This window comes from Mustela nigripes, chromosome 4 (genome assembly GCF_022355385.1).
Source record: "Mustela nigripes isolate SB6536 chromosome 4, MUSNIG.SB6536, whole genome shotgun sequence".
Classification (NCBI taxonomy): domain Eukaryota; kingdom Metazoa; phylum Chordata; class Mammalia; order Carnivora; family Mustelidae; genus Mustela; species Mustela nigripes.
Window position 1 is genome coordinate 124,003,296 of NC_081560.1, and position 13,848 is coordinate 124,017,143.

Genomic DNA, 13,848 nt, shown 5'->3' on the forward strand with positions numbered 1-13,848 from the left:
GAGGGTATGTGCTTTGGTGAGTGCTGTGAAGTGTGTAAACCTGGTGATTCACAGACCTGTACCCCTGGGGATAAAAATATATGTTTATCAAAAATAAAAAATTAATAAAAAAAAATTTTTTTAAAAATCATGTGATCATCACAATAGATGATGAAAAGGTATTTGACAAAATGCAACATCCTTTCTTGATAAAACCCTCAAGAAATTGGGCATGGAAAGAATACAACCCAACATAATAAAGACTGTATACAACAAACCCATAATTAACATTATACTCAACATAGAAAATTTGAAAGCTTTTCCTCTAAGATAAAAAAAAAGACAAGGATACCCATTCCCCCCACCCCACCCCTTACACCATACACTACTGGAATTCCTACCTAGAGCATTTAATCAAGACAAAAAAGGCATCCAACGTGGAAAGGAAGAAGTAAAACTGCCATTATTTGCATATGTTTTGATTTCGTATATACAAAATCCCAAAACCTATCAAAAAACTGTCAGAACTTAAGGAAAGTTGCAGGACATAAAATCTGCGCATGATGAACAGTTGCATTTCTGTATACTAATGATGCAACATCCAAAAATGAGATAAAGAAAACTATCCTATTTACAATATCTTCAAAAACAATAAAATACCTAGGAATAAATTTAATCAAGGGAGTGAAAGATCTGTACATTGAAAAGTACAAGACCTTGCTGAAAGAATTTGAAGAAGTCACAAATAAGTGGAAAGACATCTTGTGTTCATGGAGTTCATGGACTGAAAGAATAGTTACCATGTCCATACTACCCAAAGTCACCTATAGAGAGATTCAACACAATCCCCATCAAAATTCCAACTGCTTCAAAGAAACTAAAAACAAAACAAAACCGAACAAACCTAAAATTTGTATGGAACCAGAAAAGACCCTGGATAGCCAAAGCAACACTGGGGAAGAACAAAGCTGAAGCTACCACACTTCTGAGTATACTACACTCCACAGTAATAAAAACAATATGCCACTAGCATAAAAACAGACAGAGAGACCAAGACAATAGAATATAGAGCTCAGAATTAAAGTTCCACATATACTGTCAATTAATATTCCGCATGGGACCAAGAACACACAACAGAGAAAAAGTCTCTAACAAATGCTGCTGACAGCACTGAAAAAACACATGCAGAGCATAGAAATCAGACTGCTCTCTTAACAGCACTCACAAAAATTCACCGAAAATGGATCAAAGATTGAAACACAAGACCCGACACTGTAACAAGAAAATGTACGGAAGAAGCTCCTTCACATTGGATTTGGCAATGAATTTCTGGAGATAACACCAAAAGCACAAACTTTGAACAAAAACAAAAATCAGCAAATGGGAGTACATAACACTTAATTAAAAGGTTCTGTGCAGCAAAAGAAACAAGTAACAAAATGAAAGGGCAACCTACGGTGGGGGGGGGGGGGCATTTTTGCAAACCAGATATATCTAACAGGAGTTAATATCCAAAATACATAAAGAATTCAGACAACTCAATAACAAAACAAACAACATAATTTAAAAAAAAAAAAAAAAAAAGTAGATGGGCACAGGACCTGAACAGACATTTCTCCACAGACATCCGAATTGCAACCAGGTACATGAACAGATTGAACAGATGCTCAACATTACTCATCATTAGGGAAAGTCAAACCAAAACCACCATGAGGTATCAAGTCACACCTGTTAGACTGACCAGAATCAAGAAGATAGAACAAGTACAGTGAGGATGTGGAGGAAGGGGAACCCTTCCCAATGCAGTCAAATGCTCTACCTCTGAGCTATATTCCCTGGACCTTTCCCACTGTGTACTGGTTCAGCCAATATGTAAAACAATACAGATGTTCCTCAAAAAATTAAAAACATATCTACCATATGACTTGGCAACACTATTGCTGTGTATACACCCAAAGGGAATGAAAACAATATATCAAAAATATTTCTGAACTCCCATTTTCGCTGCAGCATTATTCATAATAGCCAAGATACGGAAACAACATAAATGTTCATCATTGGAGGAACTGATGAAGAAGATGTGATGCATATATATTACATTCTATTTATTACCCATATGTATCGTATATATTCACGTATATACACATAAATATCATCCAACCATGTGAAAGAAGAACATCTTGCCATTTGAGACAACGTGGATGGACCTTGAGCAATCATTCTAAGTGAGGTATGTCGGAAGAGAAAGGCCAAGTAAAATATGGTATACTTATATGCGGAATCTAAAAAAGCCAAACTCATGGAAACACAACACAATGGTGATTACCAAAGTATGAGGGGTGGACTCATCTAAGGACTGCTTAGAGTCCTATTGCTTAGTGGACAAACTTACAAGGAGTAGTAAATAAGCCCTAGAGATATAATGCAGTGTAATACTGTAGGATCACCATCAAACTTGCTAAGAGATTAGAACTTAATTATTCTAACCACTAAAAGAAATAATAATTAAATAATGTGACAGAGGTGCTAATTATGGCACCTCTACATTACAACGGCAATCACAGTATATCAACTATCAAATTAACATGTTTTACACCTTAAATTTATGCACGTCAAATATATTTACATGTCATATATTTACAAACATATTTATATGTCAAATATATTTTTATTAAAAAATGGAAGAGTAACTGGCACATAAGTGCTCAGAAAAGTTTGCTGAAGTGCATCATTAATACATACTAACAGAAAAATTACCTGGTAGTAGTACAATTCTGAATCTGCATGTAATTATCAACTTAACCTCCAACTATAAAGAAGCACCTTATATGAATATGACTGGGTATGCACATGTGCACGCCCACACACACACTTTCAGAAAAAGAGCAAACAAGGCAAGAAATTTCCCAGAAACTGTAAACCTCATATGGAAATCCTCACTACTATCCACCAGACTATCCCCTGTTCAAGCTGGACAACATGAGTGGTAAATTACAGGTAGACTCACACCGGTTACACTGTTGTAGAATATCCAGTACCAAACAGAACCTATTTCATTACTTAGAAAACAAAACTGCTTCCTTGAGGCACATGGAACCCCACAGTTTTAGTCATTCTTCAAAACAAAAGATACTCGATGTATAACAATGATAATCAGAACTACATAAATATCTAATAGCCCTTCCTTTTTGTTGTTATAAACCTCAAGTTTGTTTCACTACCTACTTCTTCAGACCACCACCACACAACAGAGTTAAAGTTAGTGAATTAGTTCCCGAAAATTCCTGAGATGGGATAGAGATAGTGGAAGGGGTAAAACAGAATAATCTCTTAAAATCACAACCACTTTTTTTTTTTAATTCAAATAAGATTTCTCGTATTCTTTTTCAAGAGTAAGAACAGCCTGTTGCTACCACCAAGAGTGATTCGGGAACCTCATGTAAAGCTCCTCTCATCTGTACATTCCAGTATCTCTGAATACCTTTCAACATAATTATTAAAAACTAAAGTTATTATGGTAGTCATAGGGTATTGTTTAAAAAAACATACTCATTTTGCAAACTGATGGGAAGTTGGTCACCAATCCTTATCATAAACATTTTAAATCACAGCTGATTTTTTTTTTCTTTTTAAGATTTCATTCATTTATTCAACAGAGAGAGAAAGATCACAAGTAGGTACTGAGGCAGGCAGAGAGAGGGGGAAGCAGGCTCCCCACCAAGCAGTTAGTGTTCGGCCCTAAACCTTGATAAGCAGAATATTACTCAGGCACAATAATTCTGCGTTGTTGTAAATGCTTTCCAACATTCTCAGGAAGTCACGAGCTTTCAGCGACTCACACACCAAAAAGCAGTGAGCTGCAGGTAAGGCAGTTCATCAGTTTCTAGTTGGTACACATTGTTTTTTTTGTTTTGTTTTGTTTTTTTTAAGATTTTATTTATTTATTTGACAGAGAGAGATCACAAGCAGGCAGAGAGGCAGGCAGAGAGAGAGAGAGAGAGAAGTAAACAGGCTCCCTGCTGAGCAGAGAGCCCTATGAGGGGCTTGATCCCAGGACCCTGCGACCATGACCCGAGCCGAAGGCAGCGGCTTAACCCACTGAGCCACCCAGGTGCCCCGGTACACATTGTTCTGATGGGTAACTACCACCATCCAGGAATGCTAGTGTTACTGAAATGCTTTTATGATGGCTCTGGTGGGTGTAACATGCACTTGCTCATAATTGTGATCCCTGTTCTACCTATTTTTTTTTTTTTTGGAAGATTTTATTTATTAACTTTAAAGAGGTAGAGAGGGAAAACCAGACTCCCTGCTGAGCAGAGAGCCCAACATGGGACTCCATCCCAAGACCCTAAGCTGAAGGCAGAGCTTAACTGACTGAGCCACCCAAGTACCCATGGAATTAGTTTCTTAACAGAGTCATCCTTCCTGTCTTCAAATTTAAACTCACATTGTCTTTATCATCTTTTTTCTTTCTTTCTTTTTTTCTTTTAATTCTCTAAACTTATGCTCAGGACATAGCTAACATTCAATAAATGATGAAATCAACCTCTGGATAATTTGTTTGAAATTGAGCTCAAGAGGCAGCTCTTTGGGAAATCTTCCCTGAACATAACCCAGTGAATATTTAATAAGTCCTTTTAAAGTATGAAGGCACTGCTAGGTGTTCACCTGGGGATGGAAGTTATGCATGTTCCTGGACAGAGGAGCTAAGAGTGCCAGTGCTGAACGGCAGGATCTGGAGCTGAGAAGAGCAGTGTAATTCCTTCCTCCGTCGAATCTACATGCTCTCTGCCTGGTTTATGTGTGCGTATTTTGGGGACTGAACTTGCCTTTCTCATGTTGATAATGACACACAAAGTGTGTCTCAGTCATCACCAAGAGCAGAGTCTCCAAACACGAAGCTGCACATGCTCTTCAGAGTCTATCCTCATGGAGTGATCCAATCAAACAGCCAGAAATAAAGCCAAACTTCACTGAACACATTACTTTAAATTCCTCTTTTATTTCTAGAACATCTGAGCCAGATAATCCAGACCTCACAGATATGGAGAGAGTGGACTGGCCTCAGTCCCTGTATTTCTTTCTCTCAAAGCCACATAAAGCATAACTTCTTTTTTTTTTTATTTTAAGATTTTATTTATCTATTTGACAGACAGAGATCACGAGTAGGCAGAGAGGCAGGCAGAGAGAGAAGAGGAAGCAGGCTCCCCGCTGAGAAGAGAGCCTGATGCAGAGCTTAATCCCAGGACTCTGAGATCATGACCTGAGCTGAAGGCAGAGGCTTTAACCCACTGAGCCACCCAGGCGCCCCTAAAGCATAACTTCTTGTCCACTGAAAAATTACATGAAAAACTGGATAATTTAATATACCTACTTTTTAAACTTGTATTTTAATTAATTAAACTGATATGCTTACTATTTATGATTGGTATTAAGTTTAGACCTGAAATCTTTGCAATACAATTTCATAACACAAAGAATCTAGAGCATAATTTAAACTCAATCCTTCTTTCAAAAACAAACCCTACTTTGATGATTCCAACTCACATTGTTTTTTTCCCATCATTTTTTTATAGCATGGTGTAAATAGAATAAGTTCTTATGCACTGGATTACACATACATATACACACATATATATTTTTTCTTGGCTTATTTCTTTTATAATGTTTACGTGTGATAATCTCTTATTTCTAATAGTCTGGTCATCCTCTGAAAGCACAGTTCTGGGTTTACCCCTGTTTTCTATTTCAAAACACTATTTTAGGCATTTAGTAATTATCCATTTAAGTAATTATCAACTCCTTCACTTAATAACAAAGAAATGCAGGGCGACATGAAATCATGCATGCCTTGTATATAGGCCTGTTCGCTAAAGTCCACCGGACAATTTAAAATTTAGAAACATATGGGAATATGGTATCTGACAACTAATTTTTGTATATTTCAGAGCTCCATGAACATTAACAAGGTTTATTTTAAAAACTACATCAACAGTTATATAAATACAACTTAACAACATAAATTAAAAAAATGTACAATCCCCCAAAAACTATTTAAAAAGGCCTGAAACAAACATAAAAGACACTAATTCCTGAGACTGACACTTAATGCCTAGGCTACCCTACATTTCAAGAACAAAGTATATCAAGACCCAAATACTAAATTCCTCAGTGTTCAAATTAGCAAAAGATCCATTTAAGTACTAGGCTAGGAATAATAATGAAATTATTTAATTTCACACTTTGTATTTCAAAATATACACAAATTGCCTCAAAGATACATACAAATTGAAATACAAAAAGGTGTATAAATTGTATAAGGTAAGAATGGGGTACTAGCAGAGATCCTAGAATGGTTATAATAGCTTTCTTTTCCAATCATATAATTTGTCATTCTAGAACACATATATTTTATATTATTCTTTTATTCTAGTATAGCTTTTTTTTCACAGTAGGGTAAAATATTCAAAGTGAAACCTTAGTTTTATAAATCTTAGCATCGTAAAGAAAGAATGAGGGATTAACTTTGCTGAAACTGGTGGCGCCTGGGTGGCTCAGTGGGTTAAGCCGCTGCCTTCGGCTCAGGTCATGATCTCAGAGTCCTGGGATCGCGCCCCTGCTGAGCAGAGAGCCTGCTTCCTCCTCTCTCTGCCTGCCTCTCTGCCTGCTTGTGATCTCTCTCTGTCAAATAAATAAATAAAAATCTAAAAAAAAAAACAAAACAACAAAAAAAAAACTTTGCTGAAACTATCCAAGGGTTAACAAGACTATCTTCCTGGAAGAAGTCAGTCACATAAAAATAGAATTCAATAGAGAATTGCAGGATGGTACCTTGGAAATTTAATGTAATAAAAGAACATTAAAACAGTATTAAAATAATGCCAAAAGCTTGTGATTTTGAAAAACAGGAAAAAATATATCTTTGAGAAATACTAATAAAAAGAAAAAAAATCTTCAAAGAACAGAATGAAAATGAGGAAAGCCATAAAGAACATTAACATATATCTTGAAACATTTTTTTCTAAAGGTTGTATTGCTGCTATCTACAAGTGACTGACAGAAGTAAACACAAATATTCTCAACTCTGTAACCAGCCACAAGAATTCTCAATAGAGTTCCATCAAATGTGACCATGCAAAGAAACAAGGAGTGTGTGTGATAAAGAACCCAGCCCTGCAAAGATGGAAATCATGAAGCTTTCCAACACAGACAAAAGGCCTGTATATATTGTATTACGGTAAGAAAAGACAAACTCAAAGCGTAGCCCAGAATAACAACAAAAATCCAAATAACATAGACTGGGGTCACTGTATCTGCTTGAAAATTAAGAACAAAAATTAAGAAATGAATGATAAAACAAGAGATTAGTAACAAATGTATGTGACAAATGTAACAATTAACACACAAATTAGTAACAAAATAAAGAAAAGCATCTAAATGCATTATAGAGAGAAAACATTATAAATATAAAACAAAGTTTATATAACATGAAGAATGAAGTTAAAACATCTAACTGATGTCTAATTGGTGTGGAAGAAGCCTGTCAGAAGAGGTAAGACCATTTTTTAAGCAACCTGAAAAAACTCCAGAACTGTTGAAAGATTGGGACTGGCAATTTCAGATTTAGCAAGGCCAACTAACTGTAAGCAGAACAAATGAATGAATAAATGAACCAGAAGTATAGGAAGAGCTTTTAACAGGTAGCTGACTTGTCAGCAAAGTCAAAGCAGATAATCACGGAACAAGATCTTTTATTTTTATTTTTATTTTTTTATTTTTAATTTAGATTTTATTTATTTATTCGTCAGAGAGAGAGAGAGGAGCGAGAGTAAGCACAAGCAAAGTGATAGGCAGAGGCAGAGGGAGAAGCAGGCTCCCTGCTGAGCAAGGAGCCCTATGTGGGACTGGATCTCAGGACGCTGGAATCATGACCTGAGCTGAAGGCAGCCGCTTAACGGACTGAGCCACCCAGGTGTCCCGGTCATCAATGTTTTAAATTTTAAATGAAAGTACCTGTCTACTCAGCATTCTCTACATAACAAAAACACCCCCCCTTTTTTTTTTTTTTTTAGAGATTTTCATTTTATTCTTGGGCAAAAAAAAAAAAGGTGTCACTGGTTATTCAAGTGAATATATAATCCTCTGATGTAGTTTATTCTCTTAAGACAGTGCCCAACTCGAATATAGGTGTGGTAAGTGATCCTGAGAAGTACAAATAGAATGAGACAAAAGAGGAGAAAAACTGCATACAAGTACACAGTTGTCAGTGTTGCCGTGGTAGGTAACATGGACTCATTTCCTCTCGAATCATTGGCAAGTCATGGCTTCCCAACCAGAATTATTCATCTCGTGGATTGTGATCACCTCTCATTTCTCTTTTTTTTTTATAAACATACAATGTATTTTTATCCCCAGGGGTACAGGTCTGTGAATTGCCAGGTTTACACATTTCACAGCACTCACCATAGCACATACACTCCCCAATGTCCATATCCCCACCACCCGCTCTCTCCCCTCCTCCCCCCAGCAACCCTCAGTCTATTTTTTTGAGATTGGGTCTTTTATGGTTTGTCTCCCTCCAGATCCCATAATCTTTCATTTTTTCTTTTCCTACCCCCCAAACCCCCCATGTTGCATCTCCACTTCCTCATATCAGGGAACTCATATGATAGTTGTCTTTCTCTGATTGACTTATTTCACTAAGCATAATACTCTCTAGTTCCATCCACGTCATCGCAAATGGCAAGATTTCATTTCTTTTGATGGCTGCATAGTATTCCATTGCATATGCATATATATATATATGTGTGTGTGTGTGTGTGTGTGTGTGTGTGTATATATATACACACACACCACATCTTCTTTATCCATTCATCTGTTGATGGACATCTAGGTTCTTTCCATAGTTTGGCTATTGTGGACATTGCTGCTATAAACATTCGGGTGCTCGTGCTCCTTCAGAGCACCACATTTTTATCTTTAGGGTATATACCCAGTAGTGTAACCGCTGGGTCATAGGGTAGCTCTATTTTCAACTTTCTGAGGAACCTCCACACTGTTTTCCAGAGTGGTTGCACCAGCTTGCATTTCCACCTACAGTGTAGGAGGGTTCCCCTTTCTTCGCATCCTCGCCAGCATCTGTCATTTCCTGACTTGTTAATTTTAGCCATTCTGACTGGTGTGAGGTGGTATCTCATTGTGATTTTGATTTGTATTTCCCGGGCACCTTGAACTGGGCACAGGCTGGGTGAGCTCAGAGTGTGGCCAGTGACAAGGGAAACAGAGTAATTGAGAGCACGGCTGCAGGCCAGGGAGACGGAGCGACCGAGCGCTCCTCTCCAAGCACCAGTGGCTGGAGGCTGGGGAGACAGAGTAACCAAGTGCTTTTCTCCAAAAACATCTTTTAAGAATAAGAATAAAAGGGGTTCCTGGGTGGCTCAGTCAGTGAGGTGTCTGCCTTCAGCTCAGGTCATGATCTCAGGGTCCTGGGATGGAGCCCCACATCTGGCTCTCTGCTCAGCGGCAAGCATGCTTCTTCCTCTCCCTCTGCAGTTCTACCTGCGTGTGCTCTCTTGCTCTCTCTCTCTCAAATAAATAAATAAAGTCGTAAAAAAAAAAAAAGAAAAAGAATGAGAATAAAATAAAAAATATTTCATAGTAAGAAATAAGTGTTATAGAGCCTCTGGACCCTAACTATAAGAAAGCCCAATACATGTATTTCACATGGGGCCATCATGCCATATGAAAGCTGACTTCTAAAAATCAAGTAGGAGGAAAAAGAAAAAAATCAAAATAAATGAGTGAACATTAACACAACACCGTAGAGAACAAGAAGTCTGATTTGTGAGAAGAGAACAAGCTAGAAGTAATAAACTGGACAAAAGTATCTTATAGAAGTTTATAGTATGATCAATGGTCAAGTCTTCTCAGCTTCAGTACTTGTTACATTTCACTGCAGACTTTATTAACTACCAAAGCTAAACTGGGATAATAATCAGGAAGAACTTCAGGAGAAAAAGATAAAAATAACGAGAACAAAATTATAATAAATAAATAATAAACGAAACCAAAGGCAAAAAAGGAATATATAAGAAACAAGGAAAAGTGAATGAAAAAACTGACACAAATACAGTCTTAGGTACAAAAATTATGAAACTGGATCTTTAAAAACATCTTTAAATGTGGTACAAAAGTGATAAACATAAGGGTAAAGAAATGTTGAAATTCAGAAGGTTGTAGGAGAGACGTAGCAGGCGAGGGATCAACCACGGAGCTGGCTAGGTTGTACCAGAATCCATTGTATTGCAAGCTAAGGAACACTCACCTGGAGATAAAGGAGGCCACTACGTGACTGTCCAGTTCCATTAAGAAGAGAGACACACATGTAAATGCATCGTGGCTTCTAGTAGCCACAGAGCATGAAAAGCCAACTTTACCAGAACTGCAAGGAGAAATAAACTGACGCACTGTCAACACTTGGAGACCTGAACACACCTCTCAGAAGGTAATAATCAGAAAACAAAAAATTAAGTATACAGAAGATTAACCAAACACATAACAAGCACCACCTAAAAGATATATAGAAAACAGCAAACGCGACAATTGCAAAACAAATACTCTATTCGAATCCATGTGAAACATAAAACAAAACAAACAAAAAAAAGAGACTACATTCATGGCTGTAACTGCTCTCTACACCAAATTCATCATATAGATGACATTTTCTGACCAACTTAGAATAAACTTAGAAGGATTATCTTCCCACATAAAGTAGAAAATTTCAAAATTATTCTTCTAAGAAACTCAGGAATCAAATAATGGAAAACAGAAAATTCTGTGAATTGAATGACCATGAAAATACTTAGAGAAAACCAGAAAAAATGTATACCCTTACATGTTTATTTGAGAAAATGAACGAAGAACCAAATGCACAAGCCTATCAACTGATACATATTAGAAGTTTACAAAAAAGTACATCATCTTCACCGAAATACAGAAGATAGGAAATGGCCAAGAAAGGACTACCAATCGAGTCAAAACAGACAGATGACAGTGGGATCACAAAAGCTAATCTCTAACTCTATTGATATTTGCAACTGAATGAACATCCAAAATAGGTCAGCGAGAAAATCAGGTAAGGCACAAAAATATCAGGAGTCCAACATTAGGCCATTCTACAACAGACTGCAGACATTAAAAGGGTAAAAAAAAAAAAAAAAAAAAAATCATAACTTTATACCAATAACCTTAAAAAATTAGAAATGAAAAATTCTTAGAAAAATGTAACAGTAGCTAGGAAATATGAAATTATAACTTGGGAAAAAAGCAAAATGTATTTCACCACAAAAGAAAATTTTGTTTAAAAGGAAAACATTGTTTTTATGGATATCAGAGAGAGTGTTTCTGTAATCAGACTAAGCCTACTGTCCATTTTGTTTATCAGGGATACTCCTGGTCCTTACTAGTGTCCATCCCTCCCTGTGCCTTAATGGTCTCCGTGTCCCTCCACCAGATGGAAAAGAGGAAGAGGAAATATTCAGCAGGCAGCAGAGACCACAATTTCCCAGGGGGAGGCTCCCACCCTAAACAGGGATGTCTGGTGCAAAAATAGTGAACAGGACAGTGTTTAGGGGAACCTAAGTGAAGACAGAGTAGCTATCCTAACTGAAAACAAATCCCAATTCCTGAGCTTGTCAGTGCAGAGCACCAACACCATGGACCACATTGGCCAACAGAACACTCGAGCCTCCCCTCCCCTTTGGCCTCATGTGTGCACTGACTTGTTCGTACTCCCTGAGAGAAAGCTGGTTCCCAGAAGTTCCTCAGATGTCTAAGTGGGATTACTAGTCATCTACCCAATATCTTCCCCTGTACCTTGACATGGAGCATCTCAAAACATTCCTTGACCTGCACATGCAGGCTCCACAGAGTATCCTGTCTCTGCTGACTCTCTGGCAGTCAACATGTGTGCAAGGACATGGTGAGTCCACACGAGCCCAACCTATACCCCAAGCGCCCCCTAGGAGGCCCTCCTTCCTCACTATGGGTATTTCTGCTCTGCCCTACATACCGTAAAAATTTCAGGGTCTACAAGACTACAAAAATGATCCAGAATGCAGGGGAGGGGAGCCCACCCAGTGGGAAGCAGAGGAAGGACTAGACTGCTATGGGGGTTGCTAGAAGGCTACATTCAGGACCGTGTGTGAGTGGCTGGATGGGCAGATGGAGAGCACCCCTTCAGGTATCTGTGTGCTCCTTGGAGAAAAATCCTCAATCCTCACCACCCCTCTCACTCTGTCACTGTGGAGTCATCAAAGACCTCTGGTATCTGTCCCACTTCATATATACACAATGGGCCAACACATTCAAAAGAACAGTTAGAACACTTGGGACCTCCGAAAGGCAGAGGAAATGACCAGCGTGCCCAAGGATCTCAATCTCTACCTGCTAGGAGGCCCCTGGTCAGAGACACAGCAGAGAGCAGCAGCATCTCTTGAAACTCTCTCACTACAAACAAAGCCTCACTGTCTCTTTCTCAGAGATGCTTGAGTCCTGCTCACAGAGGAGGGTCCTGTTTTCAATGGGAGAATGGGTTTCCCACTGCAGCTGTCACTGGTGTTCCTCCCTCTCTTCGCAAGCAGCCTTTCGCTCCCAATCAGAGAGGTAATCTCTCCCAAGCAGCCATATCCCCACTGTTCCCGCGCCCAGCAAGAGACCCGTGGAGGAGAGGGGGCAAACTGACAGAGAACACACACCCCCCTGCAAAGAAGGGTCTCTCTGTTACTACTGCTCTAAATTTACCATACTATTGTTTTCCCATGTTTACCACACTCTGCAATCAGGTATCGACCTGTTTACTTGCTCATGATCATTATGTTCCCCACAGCCAGCCAAGGACTAGTCAGGTAAGCCCGCTGCTATAGCTCCAGTTCATAGCAAGGGCCCTGACACAAAGCATGGATTCAATCGATATTTGGGTCAGCAATTAAAATTATCTTCCTGTATCTAACCACCTGCACAAAGCATTCTCCTCTTCACTGAATTAATCAGCTCAGCATGTTTGATTCATATGAATTTGGACGAGCAACCCATGAGGCTCCAGGCCAGGGCCCCTTTCCCATCTGCACCCTCTCTATTCACACCAGTCCCAGCACCTGTCATATTGCTGGCTTCAAGTGTGGCTCTTCCCACCAACACAGGAACAGGAAAAAGATAACTAACAGACCTCTAGGGCTCTTAATCAACAGAATCCAGAGCCCACCCCCATCTAGGTCATGGTCAGAAACCAGACTGGTCAGGAATTCCTAGTCCATCCTGCAATAGGGTGGGACTAGGGAGTTCAGGAAGAGAAAGGGGTTAGCCCAAGGCAGCTGGGTACAGGATATAGCGATAAGCTTCAGCCATAGATTAATCCTTCCCATCTTCTGCCCCTCTGTGAAAACAGAGCCCAGAGACAGAGACCAGAGGTCCTCCTTCCTTCCATACCTGCAGTCCAGGGACACCAGAGTCCAGAGTCGGACCTGCTCTAGGTTCCTTTCCCATGTTGTTGTCCCTCAGGAAGTCCAGGTGAGCTCGGATCTCCAGCAGGCTGTGGGCCATCAGCCTTGGGGACAGAGACAGGGTATGGGTAGTGGGTGAAGCCTATCTCCCAGCTTCTTTCTCCACCTCTCTGGCTCCCAGCCCATCTCTCATTCACCTTGGACAGCATACTCCTGTCTTCCCCTATGGTATCCCCAGGGTTCTGTTTCTGGGGCTTATCCTTAGAAAGATCCAGCATCTGTGGCAGCTCTGTCTCTGCCTCAGGAAATGGCAGCTGCCCTTGCAGAGTGTATAACAGCTGGAGGAAGGTCTGGTGCCTGAAGGAGA

The 13,848-nt window shown here is 39.2% G+C and overlaps 1 protein-coding gene across 9 annotated transcripts in view; it reads right to left on the minus strand.

Moving 5' to 3' along the window:
• The window catches only part of ZWINT (ZW10 interacting kinetochore protein), a 70,577-nt gene that overhangs the window by 54,530 nt on the left and 2,199 nt on the right, over positions 1–13,848 (minus strand). For all 9 annotated transcript variants that reach the window (XR_009403925.1, XR_009403923.1, XR_009403924.1 and 6 more), the window contains exons 7-8: positions 13,679–13,838; positions 13,468–13,585 (exon numbers count right to left, since the gene is read on the minus strand). Coding sequence is in view for 6 of the 9 variants with exons in the window: in XM_059397433.1 (XP_059253416.1) it covers positions 13,508–13,585; positions 13,679–13,838 (238 nt within the window). In the remaining 3 variants the exon portion in view is untranslated. The remainder of the gene's footprint in view (positions 1–13,467; positions 13,586–13,678; positions 13,839–13,848) is intronic.